Consider the following 21,577-nt stretch of genomic DNA (forward strand, 5'->3'; position numbering starts at 1 on the left):
TGTAAGAAAGACTCACTTAAGAATACTTGGATTTCTAATGAAGAGTGTTTGAATGTCATTTAAAGGCTAGCATGTGTCAGGCTTTTTGAATTATGTTATCTCAGTTACTCCTCACAACAGTCCTGTGAGATAGATATTATTATCTCTGTTTTATAGGTGATGAAACAAAGGCCCCTAAAGTTTAAGATCCCATAGCCAGTACTCAACAGCCAGTACATAGCCCAAGATCTCATAGCCAGTACACGGCAGAAGCAGGACCCAGAGCAGACAGACATTCCAGTAGAAGGAAGAAAGTGGGTAGGAGACGTGGGTTCAGAGCCCCACTGGGCCACGCACTCCCTCTGGGACCTTGGGCAAGCTATTTAACATTCTAAGTTTCCCTGCAACTGGACTTTTCTGTGATGCCACTAGCCTGCAGTTAGAATTGACATAAGGAACAATCCTGAGAATCAAGACAGAGTCCACTGTAAAGGTTTCTCTGAGGACACTGTTGAACTGTTCGCAATTGCCTATTTATGAGGGCGTCTGAAAGGAACTCCTGTTTGAGCTGAATTCCAAGGACAGTATATTCCTGAGCAGTTTGTTCACTATATTATGGTTGGTTCTTAACTGTCAGGTTTTCCTTTTAGCATTGGCTCCTGGAAAACTGAGAGCCAAGTTTAAGGCCCATATATAGGAAGAATTTGGACATTTAGGGTAGGCATGTTTCACCTCATTCCTTATTGCATTTTTTGCCTCCAATTTTGTTTTTCTTTTGCTCTCATTTTCATATTATCTTCTTGACTTCTGTATTCCTTTATGCTCCCTTAAATTCTTTTGGATTTTACCCTTAGTTTCCTCATCTGTGAACTTGGGATGATGTTTCTCTAAAGTGTATTTGTAAAGCACTTAGCACAGGGCAACACAGGGTTCGTTCTCTTAGTAACAAACTGATACATTTAAAATAGGGTTCCATTTCCACATTCCTTCAAAGGTGTTCCTTATTGAGTCTCTGTCACATAACTGGCTGATCCACCAACTCTGCTTCCTCCTGCTACTCTATGTCAATGCAGCTACTCTTCTGTGTGATTTGCAAAGTCCTTGGAATATAATGAACTAAAATTTTAAACCCAAACCCTTTTCCTTTCTCTTCCCAGAGGAATTGTAGAAATGGTCTGCTGCAGAAAATATAGAATTGGAGGAACAAGTTTTCTCTTTTTCTTCACCTTAAAAATGGCTTCCCTTAACCAATTCTTTAGTTTTCCATGTGCTAAAAGCCTTCTAAAATAAGTTTATTTCCACTATGTTAACATATTTTAAAATTTATCAGAAATTAAGTTTGCCGATGAGTGTATGGCTATTAGCAATTTCTTAAATTATCACTTTTTTAAAAAATTCTATCTCATAAAATTCTAAGCATCTGAGGGCTTTTAATTTTGCCAGTTTTCCCCCCACTCCCTAGCAATTTCAAGGTATTCAATTAAAAAGTAAAAAAATGGAATTAATAATATGTATGGAGTAGGTCACTGTCCAGATCACTGTCTAATACTCTTCAGAAAGACGTTGACAGCCAGAGCCCAATAATCTACCTATTTTTTGTCGTTTTTATTTTTGGTAGTTGACCAGTATGAGTACCTATTTTTGCTTAAAGCAATCTGTTGGACCCTTAACACCTGCTGTGTTTAGTGTTGAAAAGTTAATTTGTAGTGCCTATCTGGGCCACATTGCCCCAAGCTTTCCTTTGTTCTCCGTCCCTCCCTCCTTTCTTTTCCTTTTTTCCTTTCATCTTTCCTTTCCCTTTCCTTCCTTTTAAAATTTTTATTGAGAGTCCTTTGGCCACCAGGCTCTGTGCTAAGCACTGGGGATCTAACAGTGAGCAAAACAGACAAGCTCCTATCCTCATGGAGCTTACATTGTGGTGAGGGGACAGGCATTAATCAAATTACATTCACTAATGGAGCAGGACTACAAATTGCAGTAGGCGCCATGAAGGCCCACAGTGCAGCGTGGGAGCTGACCAAGTCTGGGGTTAGGAGACAGCATCTCTGGATTGAGTTATGTAGAATGAGGGACAAGTGAGGATCCTAGGCAGCAGAAACAGCAGGTGCAAAGGCCCCATGGTACTGGGAATCATAGTACTCTGGATAAAATGAAAGAAAGATACCATGGCTGGACTAGACAGAACTAAGGCAGGGGATGGGGGATGCTTCTGGTAAGGTCAACAGAGCCAGAGACACATGCCTTGTAAAGATTTGGCCTTCAGCTTAAGAGCAATGAGAAGCCCTAAAATGTTCCAAGAAAGAACTGTGTTGGTGACCAATGCATCTTAATTTGTCTCTGCAGGAGCGATGCAGTCATACACATGGTCTCTAACATACACGGTGACGACAGCTGCTGGATCCCCAGCTGAAAACTCCCAACAGCTGCCCTGTATGAGAAGCACTCATGTGCCATCTTCCTCCGTCACACACAGGATACCAGTTTATCCCCACAGAGAGGAACATGGGTAGGTGACCTTCCTGGGATGCTGCCTTACTTTTAAATTTTATTTAAAAAGGGGTTTTTTATTTGGCAGCTGTTTTCTTAAAGGACAGGAAGGTTGTTACCCTTTGCTGAGTCCTCACAGTGTGCTCAGCACCATACTGTGGACAGCTGCCTCATGGAGTCCCTACAACAGCCAGGTGAGGTAAGTAGGTAGGTGTTAGTGACCCCATTTTACAGATGAGGAAATTGAGACTTGGTTGATTAACTTCAGTTCCCCAAGGTCACATGGCTGGTAAAAGGTGGGGCCCAGACTGAGCAACCATCTGACTCCAAAATCTGTGTTCTTCCCTCTTTACTCTTTGAAAGCTTCAGCTGAAAACCCTTTCAGCAGTTTCCCTGGGTGGCTCTGTACACTTTGTAGCCTCACAAAGCTTCATAGTAGGTCTGATCTTTTATGATTCCATGTGGAGGAGGGCTTCCCCATCTGCGGGCTGGAGGTCCTTGGAAGGCCATTTATTCATGGGGTTCAGGACATCCCTGTGGTTTCCAGCAGCGTTTTGTCCACTAAATAAATCAACCATTTATTTTGCCCATATTTTTTTCAAATCTGTGGAGTAATGTTGCTATGATGAATAAACTACAAATCCATTCGATAACATTACCTGAATCACAGTAGCTTTTTGCCATTATGCATTATCTTTATCAAAAGACGCTACAAAAGACACTACAACCTTACAATATCTAATGAGCAGTGATCTGGAAAACATTCTTGACGTTAAAAAGAGAGGCTACCATGTGGTGCAGCAGGCCTCACCTGCAGCTGCTCACAGGCCAGATTCCAACAGACCAGCTGTGGGGGACATGGGAGCAGGAGGGGGAGGACCTCTCGGGTCCCTTCCACACAGGTGGCACAGCATAATGCAGCAAGGCAGTGACCCTGATGGGGGGCACAGGCCTGGATGTTGGTGTACTTTTCCATAGGTTCAGGCGCCCCTGAGCAGCCAACAGGGCAGCTATTATTTCCTCAGGGGACTTTTTAGAGTATGTTTCCACATATTTAGAATAACTTCTGAAAAAACTATTTCTGAGAGCTTTCTGATCCTTCAGGAACGGAAGAGTAGACACATCACAGGTCAGCATCTTTGCTGTAAAAATGTTACTAAGAAGAATGGTGATAATAGTAGCCTATGCTTACATAGGACTTTGTTTTATAGAGTGTCCTCACACATATGATCCTCAGAATAACCACATGCAGCATTTTTACAGATGTGAGAAACAGGGTTATAAGTAGCCCAAAGCTACATAGCTAGAAAGTGGTGAAGCCTGGCTTAGAACCCGGCTCTTTGATGCCTGGTTGACCACACCATGGTGTTTTCCCCCAGGTGAGAGCTTAGAGAAATACCCTTCCCCATGATAGGGAAGCAGAGGTCTGAGTAATACAAAAAAACCCATAAATCCCAAAGCAATTTCTTTCTTTTTTTTTTTTTTCCTATTTGACTTCAGGATATATTATGGGACCTTTAAAAACAACAGGAGTAGAGGTTTTCCATCATTAATTATGTTTTGCTCAGGGCTAGATTTTCTTCCCTGAGCACTTGCTGGGGTAAGGGAGGGGTGCTGGGGTGTGCTGAGGGAGAAGGACAATCAACCTGGGGTTTTAAACTACCACAACAAGGCCACAGAGTGGAGATAGTAAGAATCAAAAAAAAAAAAAAAAAAAAAGAGTGGAGGGGGGGGGAAAGGAAGAAACAAAGAACAAGAACAGAAAAGAACAGATGAGGTTGAGGTGTGAAACTGCTGTGTTCTCCCTGCTAATACTCACGTTCTCCCTGCTATTACTCACACTGTTCAATGTGCTTGGTGCGTTTTAGGTACACAGGCAGCTATAACTATGGAAGCTATGGCAACCAGCATCCTCATCCAATGCAGGGCCAGTACCCGGCCCTTCCTCATGACACAGCTATCTCTGGGCCACTCCACTACTCCCCGTACCACAGGAGCTCTGCACAGGTGAGTTAGTGGTCCTGCCTGCTTGCCCAGGCCTTGGTATGGTTGGTGCCATGTCTGGTCAATCTAACACAATTAGTAAGCACCTTCTATATACTGCATGTTCATTCTGTGTGCCCCAGGAGGGGACGGTGTTTTCATCACGTCACTCCCACCCTCCAATGGCTGGCCCAGTGATCATGCTCCACTTTCTGTCATATACCTGTTGCTAAACAGTTCTCTTTAGTTCTGTCCTCTCTTCAACTTCTCTAATGCCAGGATCCAATCAGCCACATGTCTGTTGCCCTTTTTCGGGTGGCCACTCTCACACTGGGACTTTGGTCTCCTCTTCCATCACCATCCTCCTGATGCAGACCCTCTCGGAGTCCTATCAGGAGTAGCATCCACCCAGCCTCATTCTAATTGGTCTCTTGGTCGCCTGTGTCTCTTCCTTTTTATCCAGCCCACACATGCAATCTTAGCCAGAAGAATCCTCCTGAAATGGACCCTTTTCCAGATCACTCCCGGATGACACGTCTCCTGGGGCTCCTCAATAACAAACCAAATCGGCCCTCTGTGGCCTGTGGCAAATGAAAATTGTGTCTGCACCTGTAATGTTGGTGTTGGGCATTCTACTTGTACTAGACATTTTCCTATGCGTTGGCCCTAAACACTGCCAGTCACCAGTTACATTCAATTCTACATCCCAAATGTCTCTGCACGTCTGCGGTCCTCAGCTCTGACCTTTATCATTTCTAACAGATGATGACAGAAGCCTTCCTGGTGGTCTCTAAAACTTGTCCCATCTCTGGTCTATCCCCTACACAGCAGCTGGGGAAACAGTGCAATCTTTTGGAAAAAAACCAACTGACTACAACACTTTCCCTCTTTGGCACATCATCACTTTCAAGGTCAAGTTCAGTTACTTAGCACGTCCCTCCAAACTCATTACCTTTCTGGCCTACCCACCGACACTAATGCACATACTTTGCCCCAGCCAGGCCAGCCCACATGCAATTGACCTGTATGTGCTGAGTTCACCCATGTCTTTGCAGATATTGATCTCTCTGGCTGGGAGTCTCCTCTCCAGCCTCTTCTGCTTGTCATTCAGGACAAGCATCTCTCTGTCCTTGGGGCATTTCCTGATAGTACCCCCTTCTTTCCTCAAGAGTTTCCTCTATCAGTAGCACTTCTCATACCTGTTATCACTGACTTTCCTGTCTGACTCCTGTAGGAGACTCCAAGCTCCTTGAAGGCAAACATTATGTCTAGTATCCCCAGGTCACAGGACACAGCACCTATCAAAAAGTGCAGCTAACTTTTCCTGAACACTTGCTGTGTGCCAGGCTCTGCACTAAGCATTTTCCATGTCCTCTGGATAACCCTTGCAGAAGAGGAAGTGTGACTCAGAGTAGCTTGCCTGAGGACTTGAACCCAGGCAGTGTGACCCCATCCAGGTTCTTAAGCACCACCCTGTGCCGCCTCTCACATGTAGGCATTCAGTAAGTATTTAGTGAGCAGATAAGTACACGGAGGTGGTGTTAGCATAAACCATAATGTGGGGTGCCAAGTGCGCCCCATAGCAGGCAGCCAGCAGGTGCCTATTCTGCAAGTGCAGGAAGCCACGGCTGGTTTTTGAGCCAGCAAGTGGCAAGATCAGAGTTATGCTTAAGAAAGAGAGCTCTCAGGGGCCCCATAGGATGAACTAGAAAGGCGGACTGGCATAGGCAGGGACTCTGCTCCAAAGCACTTGCAGGGGTCTAGGAAAGAGATGTTAGGATGGAAGCTGGGGTGGAGGCTGCAATTACATCAGCTGTCAGCACACAGACTTGCCTCCGAGGGAGGGCACCAAGGAGAATGTATCCACAATACACGGGCACTCTGGGCAAACAGGTGTCTGTTTTGATTTTCATCTGCAGTACCAAGGGGAGCGCTGGTTTAATCCCCAGACAAGCCAAGAAGTTGATTCCACTAAATCATGCCCTGGGGCATTCATTATAGGTCTCCAACTACATCACACAGAGATGCAAGTTCCTTAGGTACTACTTCTCTGGGGAGCAGTCTGCTCCTCAGTGTGATCTGCTGGATGACTCAGAACAGCCGCCATAGCCTGGATCACACTCACACTCTAAGCAACTCATTCATTCATTCATTCATTCCTCAAGTGGCTGCTGGGTGCCTGCTATGTGCAAGCACTTCCCTACCCTCCAGCAATATAGTGGAGAAGGAGACAGAAGCACACTTGCTTTGGGAGAGCTTATGCTCCAGTGGGAGACAACATCACCAAGCCACAGCTCCCTGAATTATCTTCCCTTTTTCTTCACTTCCTCATCCCCTCTAGTGAAATTTCAGGAGCTGGTTTTCTGGGGGTGGTATTTTTGAAGACACTGCCTTAAAAAGAAACCAAGGCCTCCTCAAGGTCCACGCAAGTCCCTGGTGATCAAAGATAGGTCTGTAGCATCCACTCTGGAAGCCACAACAGTCCCCAACTGGAACACTATCATTTAATAGATGTTCTTAATAGAAGGGCCCAAGGACTAAATGAAAGCCAATGGAGTAGCCCTTTGAATCCAGACCCCAACTAGGTGTGTGAGGTCACAGAGTCCTTGGCCAGCCTCTCCACCGCCATACCCTGTGGCTCTTAGATGAAGGTCTTGGACACCTCCTTCCCTCAACACACACACACACACACACACGCACACGCACACACACACACACACACACACACACACTACACTTTATGGTTTATGCCTTGTCTCTATTCATAAATTGGGATGAGGAGAAATTAATTCTATCACATCTCTACCCAGGTTGATAGGTAAGGTCAGTGTTCAAAATGCACCTCTCCTGGGGAAGGTACTGTCTAAAGACAAAGTATCCTTTGTTTTGACATTCATGTAGCAAGCACTGTCCTAGGCACTTTCAAAATATACAGACTCATTTAATTCCCATAACCACTTCAGGAAAGAGGCACGTTTCTCCAGTTTTTAAAGATGACGAGATAGCCTCAGAAAGTAATGTGCCCCAGGCCACACATCCAGTAAGTGACAAAGCAGACTCAAATGCAAATTCTCCAGCTCTCAGCCCCAACCTCAAGCCAGTGGCACTGAATACTGCCGTGTTTCAGAGGGTGGAAGGAAAATTCAGGAGGTTACTGCTACTGTTCTCAGTACTTTTCAAGTTACAAAAGAGAAGCAGCACCCACCCAAGATATCTTATTTCTTTCCTTTACTGGTTCTTTGGTTTTAGATTGAGCATACAGGGGGAAATCACTGCAGAGCTAATTAGCTTTAGCTTTCCAGTGTAGAGGTCAAGCTGTTCCAATCCTGAGTATCACACTTCACTATATCAGACTCACTGGGAAAAGGTCAGTCTGAATTGAAGAAAAATTACAATTATATAACATTCTTTTAAAAATGCAATTGGTCACCAGCACAACAGTAACTGAAACTAATTTCTGCAAATAAATGCCTGCTAGGTTTGCCTTAAAGAACTGAGACATCTGTGAAGTACAGTAATCACATGCATCCCAGCATTTATATGCTCAAAATCACTTAAAGTCATTGGTTTTTTGAAATAGAAATGTGTGTGCCCTTGTTTATACTACCTATTTGCACAACACATGCTTCCTGCCTGGGTAATACAAAGGTAAACCTCCCAGGCCTGTTTGAATTCTCATAATTTCTGAATTAGTGAGTCTAGATGAATGAGGTTTCACAGGGTAAGGTTTGAATTACTTCAGAAAATCACCCCTTTTGCAACTATGCTGCACTGGTACACATCAAAGTAAGTGATTAAGGGATGGTGTCAGCTGCCCCCTCCCAGATTCCCCACTTGCATACCTGACCAAAAAGAGAACAATCCACACCAAATACACAGTACCAAATATATCTGAGCCTTTCAGTACACATTCATGGAACCTTTACTCTGTCAACAGCCATGAATGTGAACTGGGGCCCTTGAGCTCAAAAGCCATTTGATCAATCAGAAGTTGTATGGCTAGTAGTATATGTTGAGTGGACTAGAAAGCTGTTCCTTATTTCTCATGTGAATGCCCAAAACCTAGCTTTGCCCACCAATCACCACATCTCACAGAATCTCCAGCAGCCTGGCCCACACCAGCCCAGGACCAGTGGGTGCTACAAAGTTTGCTTAAGGTACTCCACTTTGGGCCAAGAGAAGAAAAATCAGTCAACCATAATGTTATAAGATCTCTGACTATAGAGCCAGGCTCCCTGGGTTCAAATCCCAGCTCTACCTCTGATTAGCTCTATGCCTCAATTTCCTCATCTGAAAAATGGGGATAATTATATTTATTTCATAGAGTTGTTGTGAGGGTCAAGTGAGTTAATACAGGTTAGAACAGGTTCTGGCTCACAGTTAACACTATTTTCACATATTATTATTATTATTTGTAACACCACAGTTATGATATTATTATATTTTGTGTGATTATATAATTAATATCTGTCTCCCTCACTATACTAGCTCTGTGAAGGCAAGGACCAAGTCTTTTTCTCTCATCATTATATTCCCAGGGCTCAATACAGAGCTTGGCCCTTAGCGGGTGCTCACTAAATACTTGTCAATGAAATGAATGAATGAGTGAATGGATCGATCCTCACTGAGGTACTGAGTTGCTGTGTGACCTCAAGCAGGTCATTTCCCTTCTCTTGACCTCAATCCCCTCATCTGTTAAACAAGAGGTGGGATCAGACGGTCAGTCACTAAAGCTCTTCCTACCACTAATAGACCATGATCCTATGATTCTGAGAACATCTTTTGAAAGCCTACTGCATGGGAGTTCTAAGTGTTTCACATGTATTAACTCAATTAATTCTGACCCTAAAAGCTCAGCAGATGTGAACTGTCTGATAAGGATTTTTTGGGAGCTACACCCTCTTCCAGAAGAGTCTAAGAGGAAGCCTGCCTGGGGGCAGACCCACTGGCAGTTCTTTGGTGCAGTGAGAGCCGCCTTTCATAGGAAAACAGTTTGTCCTCCTGACTGGGCCACCTTTCACCCCTTGCTCAAGTAGCAGCCCATTTGGCAAGGGTTAGGGATAAAGGGCTCATTCTTCCATCTCCATGTGTAGGAAAGTCAGCCCTTGGTTTGGGGAGTTGTTTCTCAAAATAGAACTTCCTACTATGGTTCCAAAGAGGCCAAGAGTCAATCACAACTGAGAAGGACTTATGCCATAGCCATCTGATGGAACCTTTGACTACACACACGCACACGCACGCACCCCTCACACACCCCTCTCAAGGGGTGCTGACTGGTAACTTATCTCCATTTTCAAATCAGTAGCAACAGTGTATGATTTGACCCACAGAATGGTAACTTCCTGTTATGGGTCCTCAACAAAAAGCGCCTTTATTCTGGGCAGAGATCTCTGGACCCCAGGGTTTGTGCGCCGCATGTTTAAGGAGCCTGCATGAAACCGGATGTGAAGTGTGAAAGGTGAGGCCGGTGCCACAGGCCAGCCTCTGCCACTCCCACTAGACTAAATAGAAGCTTCATTGGTCATGTTAATCATCAGGCCAAGGCAGCAGGCACTGCCGCCGTCTCGTCTTTCAATGGTCTCTTCACTGCGGGGAAAACGAGTCACTGACTCATTTGCAATTAGCTGACCTAACAGGACAGAATTTTCCATGCTGGATTCTGTGGTAACAGGATTTTATTGTCACATTGTAGATATTTTGAGCCAGTCTCATTTCCAAGCAATTACTTTTTTTGAGTCTATGACACAACCTCTGGGCACAGCTGCATTGAGGGTCCTTGACTAGGCACAAAAGCCACACTCTCTTGGGTTCTGTGGGAAGGAGTTCCAAGTCCATGCTGTGACATTTTACCTACACAAGCCAAGGCGGTGAGGACTCTGTCAGAAGCAGCAAGCTGAAGCCAGGTCAGAATTCTAAGACCCTGTGCTCTGTACAGGAGGAGGCAGCTTAATGAAGGAAGAGTGGCAGAGATTAAAATTTAACAGCTTGCTGTCAAAAAGGAGAGCTCTCCTCCTGTGTAACTCGGTAGAGGCAGGTTAGTTTGCATCAGTCAGATTGATGTGAGGAAAACTTACCCCATGACTAGGTTTTTATGCCAACTCTTCCGCTAGCCTTCTGTGTGACCTAGGGCAGGACACTTCACCTTGTGGGTCCTAGTTTTCTCATCTGTTCAACACGGGGTTGGGTTACATGATCCCTAAGGTTCTATCTAGTGGTAATATCCCAATGTTCTTTCACCAAATATTATTTAGCACCTGCTATGTGTCAGGCACCATACCAGGTGTTGGGAATATGGTATCAAGCATGACAAAGACTTACGCCAGTGGAAAAAGACTGCTCCCAAGCAGGATGGTGAGGTCCTGACCTGAGAGACGGAGGGTGGAGTGTTTAGCTTCTTGAGATAGGATGTCCAGAAAAGTCTGAGGGGGCAATATTGGAGCTGAGACCTGAAGGATGATAAAAAGGCAAGCATGCCAGGAGCTGCAGGTAGGCGTGCTAGACAAGGGTTCTAGGCAGAGACAGCAGGTAGGAAGAAGTTCCCTGAGCTTGGGAATAAGCCTGGCAAGCCACAGGACCTTCTGGGAGGCCTCTGTGCCAGGGAGAGCACCGTGAGGTGAGGTGACATGCACCCAGGAGCTCACTTGCAAGAACATCAGGAGGGGGAACCAACCTCTTGAAAAATTCAGGACAATTTGGTAGTATTTCTTAATGTTGACTGTTTAATATATCTGGGATCTCATTTTGTTGGGCAGGGATTTAGAGCAGGTCCTGGGCTAGAATCCCACTGCAGGCCTGAGGGGCCACCATCACTGCCACACAAACAGCAGTAGGCTCCCATAATGCATAGCCCATGGGGATGCGGCAGTGCTTCTGATCTGATATGGGATTATGAAAGCCTTGGCATGCAGTCCATAGTCTCCTTGGCAACAGCCGTTGGTGCCTTCTCCCTTGAGTTCCCAGACACCACCTACGCCATTCTCCCTCTTTCCTAGCTGTTCTTTTGACTGTGAAGTGGCTGTACTTTGCTATGTAAGGCATGCTGTCCTATGTAGGGGGAAAACCCCTCACTACTAGAATTTGGCTCCCTCTTTCTAATCTCTGAATAGCTGGCTCTCTTTGCATGCTTCAGGCCTAAGAGCCTTCCTCTGCTCCCCTTGGGCTCCCACTCAAAGAGGCAAAGCGCTTCCCTTTGGCCACCTAGACTATAGGGCTCAGCCACTGTTGTTATAACTCCTTCTCCTGCTGTCTAGGCTACAGCCTGTCTGTCTCCCTCACAGGAGGCAGCCTCCCACCTAATCCCTTGGGGCTCCACTCTCCAACTGTCAGGGAAGACAGATGGGGAGCAGAAGAATTCATACATTCACACACACTCTCTCTCCTGCTCGCTGCCCTTGCCATCCTCGTTGATTGGCTCCTGTCCTTGCTGGGGTGGCCCTCAGCACAGCAAGGAAATCTTTGTGCTGACTGGCCTGCAAACTGAGAGCTCTCAAAGGGAGCCCATAGCTCCTCCCCTTCCTCTTCTATGATCAGACTAAAAGGGACTTATTTGCATAGCTGTCTCGGTAACAGAAAAGAATGTAAAAGAAGCACTTCAGAGGCACTTCTCTTACTCCTAATCCTTTCTAGAACTGCTTCCCCTCCTTTTTGTAGCTACTAACACCTGTTCTTCTGACCTGCCCAAAAGTTCCCCTCCCTTCCCCTCTCATTGACTTCTCTTGACTCCTTCCTTCACACTCACACTAAGCCCAGTAATTTACCATTTCCTACTCGGGCATCCTCCAAGACTCCAGTGAGTGTGAACCAAAAAGAAAGATGTTCTCCAAATGATAGGCACTAATAATAACCTTTGAAGCTATTGACTTGCTTCCTCTTCAAAAGCCTGCTTTTAAGGCTGCAGTTCATAATTGAATTCAACTGTAAAACGCTATTTTTAATAATGTCATTGTATTTTACTTGGCAGTACTGTTCTCTTGGCTTTAATGGAGTGGGACTGATCACATCTCCATAACTAATGATAAAACTCACAATCATCCATCCATACATCCATATTTATCTGAACATGCTGTTACTAACACACACATCAAACACCCACACACACACACACTCCTGTATTCCTAATGGAGCAATTCTTCCTTTTGGGTTTGACTTCACAAGATATTCCAGATTAAGAGCACAAAGCCAGTATTCCTGAAAAAATGAACACCAGCCCAGCCCTGGCTATGAAATCCTTTGCATTGCTCCTGTTGATTACTTCCCTAGACCAAGGTTCAATTTTGCAGAAGTTTGTTGATTCCTTTCCGTCAACTCTCGTTAATAGCATCTTAGGAAATTTAACTTAAACTGTGAACATGACTGATATTGTGTAAATGCAACTTCAAGCTAATTTTAACTTTATGAAATTTCTTTCCCCTCAACAAGTACCCTTTTAATAGCCCCACTTCCCGGATGGAACCTTGCTTGATGAGCAGTACTCCCAGACTGCATCCTACCCCAGTTACTCCCCGATGGCCAGAGGTGCCCACAGCCAACACGTGCTACACAAGCCCATCTGTGCATTCCACGAGGTATGGAAACTCTAGTGACATGTACACACCCCTGACCACGCGCAGGAATTCTGAGTATGAGCACATGCAACACTTTCCTGGTTTTGCTTACATCAACGGAGAGGCCTCCACAGGATGGGCTAAGTGACTGCTACCATAGGAATCCATATTTAATAATAATATTAATTAATAATAATAATAATAATAAACCCAACAACCCCCAGAAGACTTTATCTCTATACATCGTAACTCATGGGCTGTTCCTAGGCGTCCATTTTCCTAAAGAACGTGAAGATGGGATTCAATGTGGGATGAATAAACTTTAGTTCAGAAACAGGATTTACTAAAAGTCAGTGGGATTGGGTTTTTGTAGCAAAGCCAGACTTGACTGTTTCTATAGAGCACTATCTCGGACAGGCCAATCTGTGCCTTTTCCCTCTGTTCCATGACTTTGCTTTGTTTTAGCAACCACTCCCAATAAGATACTTATTTTCCTGTTGACAAAAGTTCTTTAGTCTTGAAAGATGGATTCTGGAGATCAAATATGGTTTGTGTTCTTGGATGGGCACATAATTTACCAAGAGCATTCACCTTTCCATCTGTCATCTTACTGTACAGTAAGCAGCCCTCAGACATATTCTACACATCCTTTCTTCCTGGTGGTGGCCTCATTGCTTCCTGGAGCACCAGGACTTAAATGGAGGTGTCTGAAAACTGTAGATTCCCTGTTATACTCATAACTGTCACCAGTACCTGCATTGTCTTGGAATGTAAGCACTCTCTGGAGGGAAGGAAGAGGCCTGTTCTGTATTGCCTTAAGTTGATTGAGGTTCGTAGGGGACTGGTTCTTCTACATACTAGGATTTGTCCTAAGTTTGCACAATGGCTAGTGTCAGCAAAAGGCTGGAGAGGGGGGTTTTAAGTTCTTTGAGAATGTGGATTTATGACACTGAGTATCATACTCAGCTCTGCTGTGTTAACTTTGTGAAACTGTATGCACCAAACTTTAACTTACCAAGCACCAAGTGTGCAAATGACTTTCATGGTTCCTTGCTAAGACTATAATACTTTCCGACACTTTGATAGAAAAAAAAAAAAAAAAAAACATTCAAAGCTGTGCCTTTGAGCCTATACTATACTGTGTATGTGTGGAAATAAAAATGTATTGTACTTTTGGAAAATTTTTTCATAGGTGTTTTTCTGTCATATTTGTAGCAATTTGTGAGGTTTGTTAGAGATTAACATAGGTTTTCTTTCTGTATTATAAAATGCACCAAGCAATTATGGTGGACCTATTACCCTATGGGTAAGAAATAAATGGAAATATGACATCGGATGTTTTAGCAATTGTTCTGTAAATAAAATCTTCAATCGCACCACTCAGTGTGATAATCATGTCTACAGCTAAAATGGAAATAGTTTTATCTGTACAGTTGCTCAAGATGTGAATGGTTTCACACTCAAATAAAAAGTATTGAAGTGACCTGCTTTCTTCCTTTTCATTTTGCATTTAATATGACCTCTGTGTGTGTGTGTGTGTGTGTGCACACATGTGTGTAATATAAATAGCATTCTGGATGCTTAGGGTGTAAGTAGGAAGAACAAAGCTACATGGTCTTATATGGCTGTGCTTATCCAGTTCCCCATCATCCTGTCATATGATAATCATTAAAATTTGGATAAGCCAAACATCCTGTCCTTGAATAATGATTAAGTAAGTACAGTACCTACAGCCTGACTGAGGCTTATAGAGGACCAGTTTTTCCTCATACAGGGGTTTGTCCTAAGTTTGTACAATGGCTAGTGTCAGCAAAAGGCAGGAGCCTTTCAGTTCTTACAGGGAATCTTATTCTTTAATACCAGCGTCATTAAGTGGTCCTCTGGTACTTAGTTCATTATGCTTTAATGATCATCGGGTGTAAAGATATTTCAAGAACAATGTTTTAAATGCTAATCAACTTTTGGAACATAACAGTCACATTACTGAATACTTAGTAAGTATTAACAAATTCTTCTCCAGCACTGTATTTTGATCTTGGGGTGAGAGGAGTAGGACATAAAAGTGAAATGATTATGTTTTGCCCAGATGTTGAGTCTAGGATCTATGAGAGATTCAGAGCCACAGATTTCCAGAAATGGCAGTAGTGACTATATTAACTAAAAGACATGAGAATTTGACAACTCAATTTGCATTTTGAAAGATTTATTTTTAAAGTCAAGCTCTTACTTGATATTACATAACATATTTATACCTGAAAATGATTTTTCAGCTATAAAAGATTAAAATTATTTGTATATTATACATAGATGCTATGTTGTTCTTCAAAATGAAAGCAGATGTTGGATTTCACTCTCTGATGGTAAATTAGTTTGATCTTTTGTCCATGATCCATTCGTTGGCTTTATATGAGAAAAGCAAGGGAGAGGAAGAAAGAAATTTCAGATTTAGTCACTACAAAAAATAAACCTGAGAGTGACCAGATCTGTCACTTTCTTATTATCCAAAGCTAGTGCTCCATAAATGAAAGAGTGTAGTATGAGGGGTCTTCAAACGTTCATGGAAAGATTTGTATTATCTTTTAACTCTATTTTTCCATGAACTTTTTGAAGTACCCTCATAATTCTGACTTGATTTACCAAGCACAAAAAACCAAGTAATTGCCAAATTCTTTAGCCAGGTAGCAGCAGCACATAATAAACAACATCCATTTACAAGTAATAGCCATAAGCTTATTAACTGCACAAATCTTCAGGCAAAAAATAGTCACAGTAAACAAGGGCCTGTAGCCCAGAGAATACAGAGGGTCACTCTAGGAACTCTGTGAGGAAGAGAACATATACCTCCTTCTCACAGCACAACCAAGACCTGAGAGTCATCGGCACCGTGGAAAAAGCAGTTTTAGAGGAGGGCATTCTCTCCAGAGCAAAAGGTGCCCATTTCTTGGTAGCTGAGAGTACTACCTATAGTCCCAATTGTTCTAAAACCTTCACGTTCAGAATTGGGAAGGATATGATTAGGAAAAGGTGACAGCTGCTGTGAGCACATGACTCAATGCACCTTCTCACCCTCTGAAGCTTCCTAGCCAGTCACCAAAATGGGATTGGGCAAGGTTGGCAGCTGGGAGTGGGGCCAGTCACTTGTCAGTGGAAAAACAGAGGAGTCCTGGCAATAAAGGGACACTACCCCTCTTAGAACTTTTTCTGAAAAGGCCTCTGCCAGCTTGAAACTGACTGAAGTCATGAACAGCAGCCAGGATGGCTCACCCACGTTGCAGGCCTGTGGCGTCCTCGGCATCTATCCTGCTGTGTCCTTTGTCAGACCTCTAGTATACCTCAGGTCTGGATAGAAAGGGAATTTGTGGCCCCTCTGAGACTGAAACTCAGGTGCAGACCAAACAAAAACATTTGCCATTGAGTAAGCCCAACCTAAATGAGGTGAGAGAATAAAATTGTGGAAAGAGCCATGGCTTCACCACCATGTGACCTTGGACGGGTCACCTCCTCACTCTGGACCTCAAGCAGGCGTGTTATATGACTATGACATTCCAAATTATAGTCTGTGTGCTGATGGACCAGGGCTGGCAGATCTGGGTGAGGCGGACAGCTTAGGGAAAACAAAGAACGGACTGGACTGACAGCTGGGCAGTGACTCAGGGAGGCAGCTCCACCAGCTGGTGCCAAAACACAGACTGAGGCTCATGCCCAGGAGCTTAGCCCCTATACCTGCATCACCACTACTAAGCTAAGCTCCACCCCTTCCTCCTGGCCAACCCCGCCCTCCCTTCCACGACTCTGGATAGTAGTCTTTTGCAATTTTTTCTTCCGTTCAGAATTGGCCTTAATGTTTGTTTTAAAGTGGTCAATCAAAATGTCTGAAGTGCGGGCCAGCCCCGTGGCTCACTCGGGAGAGTGCGGCGCTGGCCGAGGCTGCAGGTTCAGATCCTATATAGGGATGGCCGGTGCGCTCACTGGCTGTGCATTGGTGCGGACCACACCGTGCCAACAGTTGCGAAACCCTTACTGGTCAGAAGGAAAAAAAAATGTCTTAAGTGAATGTGCAGAAGAAAAGAGAGCAAAAACAAACAGGCTATTTGTTCCAACCTTTTAAAAGCAGACTTGCAAGATTTTTAAAAAATTAAGTCCTGGGAAAGGGGATAGTATAAGTACCTCCTTTATTACCAGGGAAGGGGCATGTGGAGGAGTTGCTGTAGGTTTTCCAAAGCCTCAAATATGGAAATTGTCATCATCATAAGCTTAAAAAACAACAAAAAAGAGGAACATACTTATTGGCTTTACAGTGAGATAGAACTGAGGTCAAATCCTCCTTCCACTAGAGATGTGGCAGAAGGGCATTCCTTCTGTGTGACTGGACTTCGGTGCTTCTCAACCCTGGCTGCCCCTTAGAATTACCTGATCAACTATTTAAAAATACTGATGTGTAAATCCCACTCACAATGAATAATTGACCTGAAACGTGACCCAGACATCAGTAGTTTTTTAAGCCCCCCAGGTAATTTGAACACACAGTCAAGGTTGAGAAACACGACCCCTCCCATCTCGAAGTTCTAAGACTCAGGGACCTACTATTGCTTAAACATGTGCCCAGGTTCTTTTTTTTTTTTTTAACAGGGTTCCAGTCTGTCCACAGTGGAGGATGGTGCCCTGTGCAAGTAGCAGCACTCCATGCTAATCTACACTGTTTGCAGTTTTCCCTTAGCTGACAATCCTTTCTGTAACTGTGCTGTTTTGTTTGCCCTTCAGCCACTGCACCTCACTACCACTTTGCTGCCTGCCCTTCTAACCTGGAACTTCTCTGCTTCAGTTCCTTGGCAGTCACCCAAGCTAAGCCAGCTTGGACATAGTCCTTGGGGCTTCCTCTTCCAAGGAGGTCAGAACTTTTTGTGCTTTATCAGCCTCCTCCCTGAAGCTCTTCCTGCATTCCTCCTCCTGCACCTCAACTCCCCCCAACCCTCTCACCCCCATATTTTGCTCCTGCTAGTGTAGGTGGGACGGAAGATGTGGGCTACCAGAGTCAAAGAAAGAGCTGTTGCTAGGAAAGGCGTGTGGGTGAAGAGAGATGGTGGGCGGGAGAAATAGGACTCCCCAGTTTTATGCCTCCCTTTCTCATCATAAATGCCTCAAGAGCTAAAACCAGTTGTTTAAGATCTATTATGAAAAATAATGAGGTCTGACCATGACAGCAGGGGCGAGACAATCAGCCTCAGAAAGAGCTGCAGTGCTAATACTTGGTATTTATAATAGTCTCCTAATAGAAAAGCCTCCGAGAGAAGTTTAAAAGAGAACTGACAAACTGTGCCCCGATGAGGGATGGTATCCAGAATGCCCTGGCCCATGCTACAGCTCTCAGAAATAATAAACTGCAAAATGTCTTCTTAAGAACTGAAATGCAGTCCAGGCAGAAAGAAAGACCTTAAAGGAGGACTCTGCAACACTCTTTCCCCACCTCACACCGAGTATGGCACATTTCTGACACAGATCCACCTTAATCCATGAAGGCTCCCATTGATTGGGGTCCACTGTGTGGATAGAGGGAGATGAGATGCATCTTCTCCACTTCTCACAACCTCCCTGCACTGTCAGTGGTATAATCACTTCTGTTTACAAGGGAAGAAACGGAGGCTCTGAGCAGTTTAGTGCCTTGCCGAAGGCGCAATTTAAGCAGCAGAGTTGGTATTTGAAGACTACCCCAGGGTCCGTCCCTATCCTTTTTTCTAAAGCACACTCTCTTCTTCCTCCTTCCTACTTTTATTCCCATCTCACACCACCCCCATTCCCCTCTTCTAAGCAGTTTTGCAGTTTTTAAATCAACCCTGACCGTGGTAACAGAACCTACTGGGGTTGAAGAAAGTTTCAGAAATTCTGGGAAATTTTTGTGCTCACTAAATGAAGGCAGTTTCTAAGCTGGGCACCAAATCTTCCCCTACACACGGGGCGTGGCATTCCACTCACTCACTGTAAGTTAACAGCAGACTAGCTTTCTATCATTTCCCAAGGTAGCACAAACCAATACATTATCAGGGACCAAGATTTGGTCATTCTATAGAGAAACAGGAACAAAAGAAAATCAATAATAATGCTTAAAAAAAATACCAGTTCACAGGAGGATTTTTATTACCAGTTCGAAAAATAGCTCTGCAGGGGAGGTGCAATGAGCCAAGCATTCACTAGAATGAAGTCATTGGGGGGAGAGGGGGAAGTAAGGGGAGGACTGGCTCCCTCTTGCTGTTAAGGTCACTACCCTTTGACAGAGGTGGCCTCTGACCTCAACAACCCTACAATTCTGTTTTGACTGACCCTGAAACCCATGAAAATTCAGATGTAAGCACTGCCCAAAAGTTGAGATAAAGCTGACTAATATGGGAAAAGCTCCCGGTATGTGCCCCCAGCTGAAAGGAGCTGGCAGTTCTTTGGCGGTAGATGCAATTTATTCTGTCCTCCTCCTTTCAGGGAAATGCTAATCCTTCATAGGCTACTGGAGGGGAAGACTAAAATGTGTTGATGATGAATGACAATAATCTTTTGTCCACTGCCACCTCCTCCCAGGGTTGAACCTTAAGAGTTTAATCAAATGTTGGTAAGTAAATTAATGCTTTACTGCAAAAGGAGGTGGTGGGAAGAAGGGTTGCGAGTATTTCCTCTGACATGTTATTCCCAATAAACTTAATTGCAAAGGCATTGATATGGAGAGGGTGTACTGAAAGAGCGTTTTAGACTGTGTGCACACAACACGCAGCGCGCACACATGCGCGCGTGCGCACATGCATCAATCACTATCTCAAAACTATCTTACAGTACGTTAGTGTTAAAGATGTTAACTTCAAGGCATAAAGACCAAAGGAGTCAGTTGGAATTCCTTTTCTGTTGTTAAAAACAGCAGCAGCTGCAGCAGCAGCAACAGCAGCAATAACAAAACTCATGCATTTCTGCATCCATAGGAACATGACCTTTAGCCCTGAATCTGCACAACATCCTTGTGAGGGAGGTTGCATTTTTCATTCCAGTTGAGCTATCATTTGAGTGGCTACTCTATGCCAGGTCTGCCACACTGGCCGCTTTGACAGCCATCTCTTTTAACCCTTACAACATCCTGCAAAGTAGCTATGATTATACTCATTACAGTTCAGAAAACCAATGCTCAGAAAGGGCAAGTGACTTATCCCCGGTTTCAAGGAATTTAATGAAAGGATCCGTTTCTGATATTCACAAAGGGAGTCCGGACTAAAAACCAGGCTTTCCAATTTCCAGTCCAGGTTCTTTTACCACATTACAGCATTGCCACCCAAAGTGCTGGGTTTTCCCAAGAGGTTTGGACGGGATTCCAAGTCAGCAAGATGCAAATAGTTCTGACCCACATTCCAGCTCTTGGATAAATAAAAACTCCTAAAAGGCAGAGCACATTTCATGTGCTTAATTTGAGAGCTCCATTGTGGACAGTCAATCAATATTAAGCAACTATAAGTACATCTGCCAAGGACTGAAGGCATGGACTCTAAGTTTTAGCAATTAGACTGCTGGGAATATTACTGAGGAACCTCATAAAGGTGCTGAAAGTAATCATAAATTTTTTAAAGTTAAAAAAAAAACTTTGAAGACATCTAGTTAGTCCAACTTAATTTTATAAATGAGATCCAGAGATAAAATAATGTCCATAAGGATTTGAAGCCGGCTGGCAACAGACCCCCCTAATTTTATGTCTTATGGCATTGTAAAGTAATGTTTTCAGGAATGTAACACGCTATAAGCTGAAGTTGGATTGGCTAGTTATAGAGTCATCATTGATTATGAAACATCTCTCAGATTTAACTTTTCCTTATCCCACTGATTACATTGACCTCTAAGAAATCTCCATTGCTGGCTTTCAAGTTCAATCAAGTTGGTATAATTTTTCAGTAAGCATTTTTTTTAATTGTGGCCTCCTGACCTTTTTTCACAGCATTTCCCCCTATCTGGTAGCCCTCTAAGATCTCTCCACCATTCTGTATTCACAGCTCACCTCTTCCGAGAAGGCTTCTCTGATCACTCCCCTTCATATTAATGTTTATCTTGCTTTGATTTGCAGTGCTATGTTCAATTTGTTCCTTACTATCAGTAAAAAAAAAAAAAAAAAATTCATTTTACTCTTTGGTTGTTTCTTATATGCCCAAAAGACTGGACCAATTACTTCTACTTGTTTTTATTTTTTATGGTGTCTTATGACAGCTGTCCTACAATGAGCACTAAATATTTGTTAAAGGAACAAACTATGTTAAATAAATTTGCTATAAAAGGGACACTTCATTCTTGGTAGAAAATGAAATATAAGTAACTTTCATCTTGCCAGGTTATTCTGATTCTGAAAGACTAACTAATGAGTTATATGCACATGAGTTTGGTAGTCTATAAAAAACTAATTCAGTGGTTGATAATCTATCAAAATATTGGTCCAGTGAGTCTCAATCCTGGCTGCTCATTCAAATCAACAGGGAAGCTTTTAAAACTACCAGTTCCCAGGCCTCACCACAGATCAACTGAATCAGACCCTTTGCAAGTATGCCCAAGCAGTGATTTACACATGTCATTTTGAT

General features: G+C 43.7%; 1 protein-coding gene and 1 long non-coding RNA gene across 3 annotated transcripts in view; one reads left to right on the forward strand and one right to left on the reverse strand.

Moving 5' to 3' along the window:
* The window catches only part of RFX4 (regulatory factor X, 4 (influences HLA class II expression)), a 162,713-nt gene extending 148,238 nt beyond the window's left edge, over positions 1-14,475 (forward strand). The window contains exons 17-18 of the mRNA XM_008576416.1: positions 4,335-4,473; positions 12,868-14,475. Coding sequence (XP_008574638.1) covers positions 4,335-4,473; positions 12,868-13,140 — 412 coding nt within the window. The 3' untranslated portion in view covers positions 13,141-14,475. The remainder of the gene's footprint in view (positions 1-4,334; positions 4,474-12,867) is intronic.
* Positions 1-21,577, reverse strand: part of LOC103593443 — a 35,768-nt gene that overhangs the window by 10,081 nt on the left and 4,110 nt on the right. Inside the window, exon 2 of one of the 2 annotated variants that reach the window (XR_550758.1) lies at positions 21,007-21,095. The exons of the other annotated variant lie outside the window; for it this stretch is intronic. This is a non-coding gene — a long non-coding RNA (uncharacterized LOC103593443). The remainder of the gene's footprint in view (positions 1-21,006; positions 21,096-21,577) is intronic. 2 annotated transcript variants of the gene reach the window in all.

Source organism: Galeopterus variegatus, unplaced genomic scaffold, assembly GCF_000696425.1.
Source record: "Galeopterus variegatus unplaced genomic scaffold, G_variegatus-3.0.2 Scaffold1346, whole genome shotgun sequence".
Taxonomy (NCBI): Eukaryota; Metazoa; Chordata; class Mammalia; order Dermoptera; family Cynocephalidae; genus Galeopterus; species Galeopterus variegatus.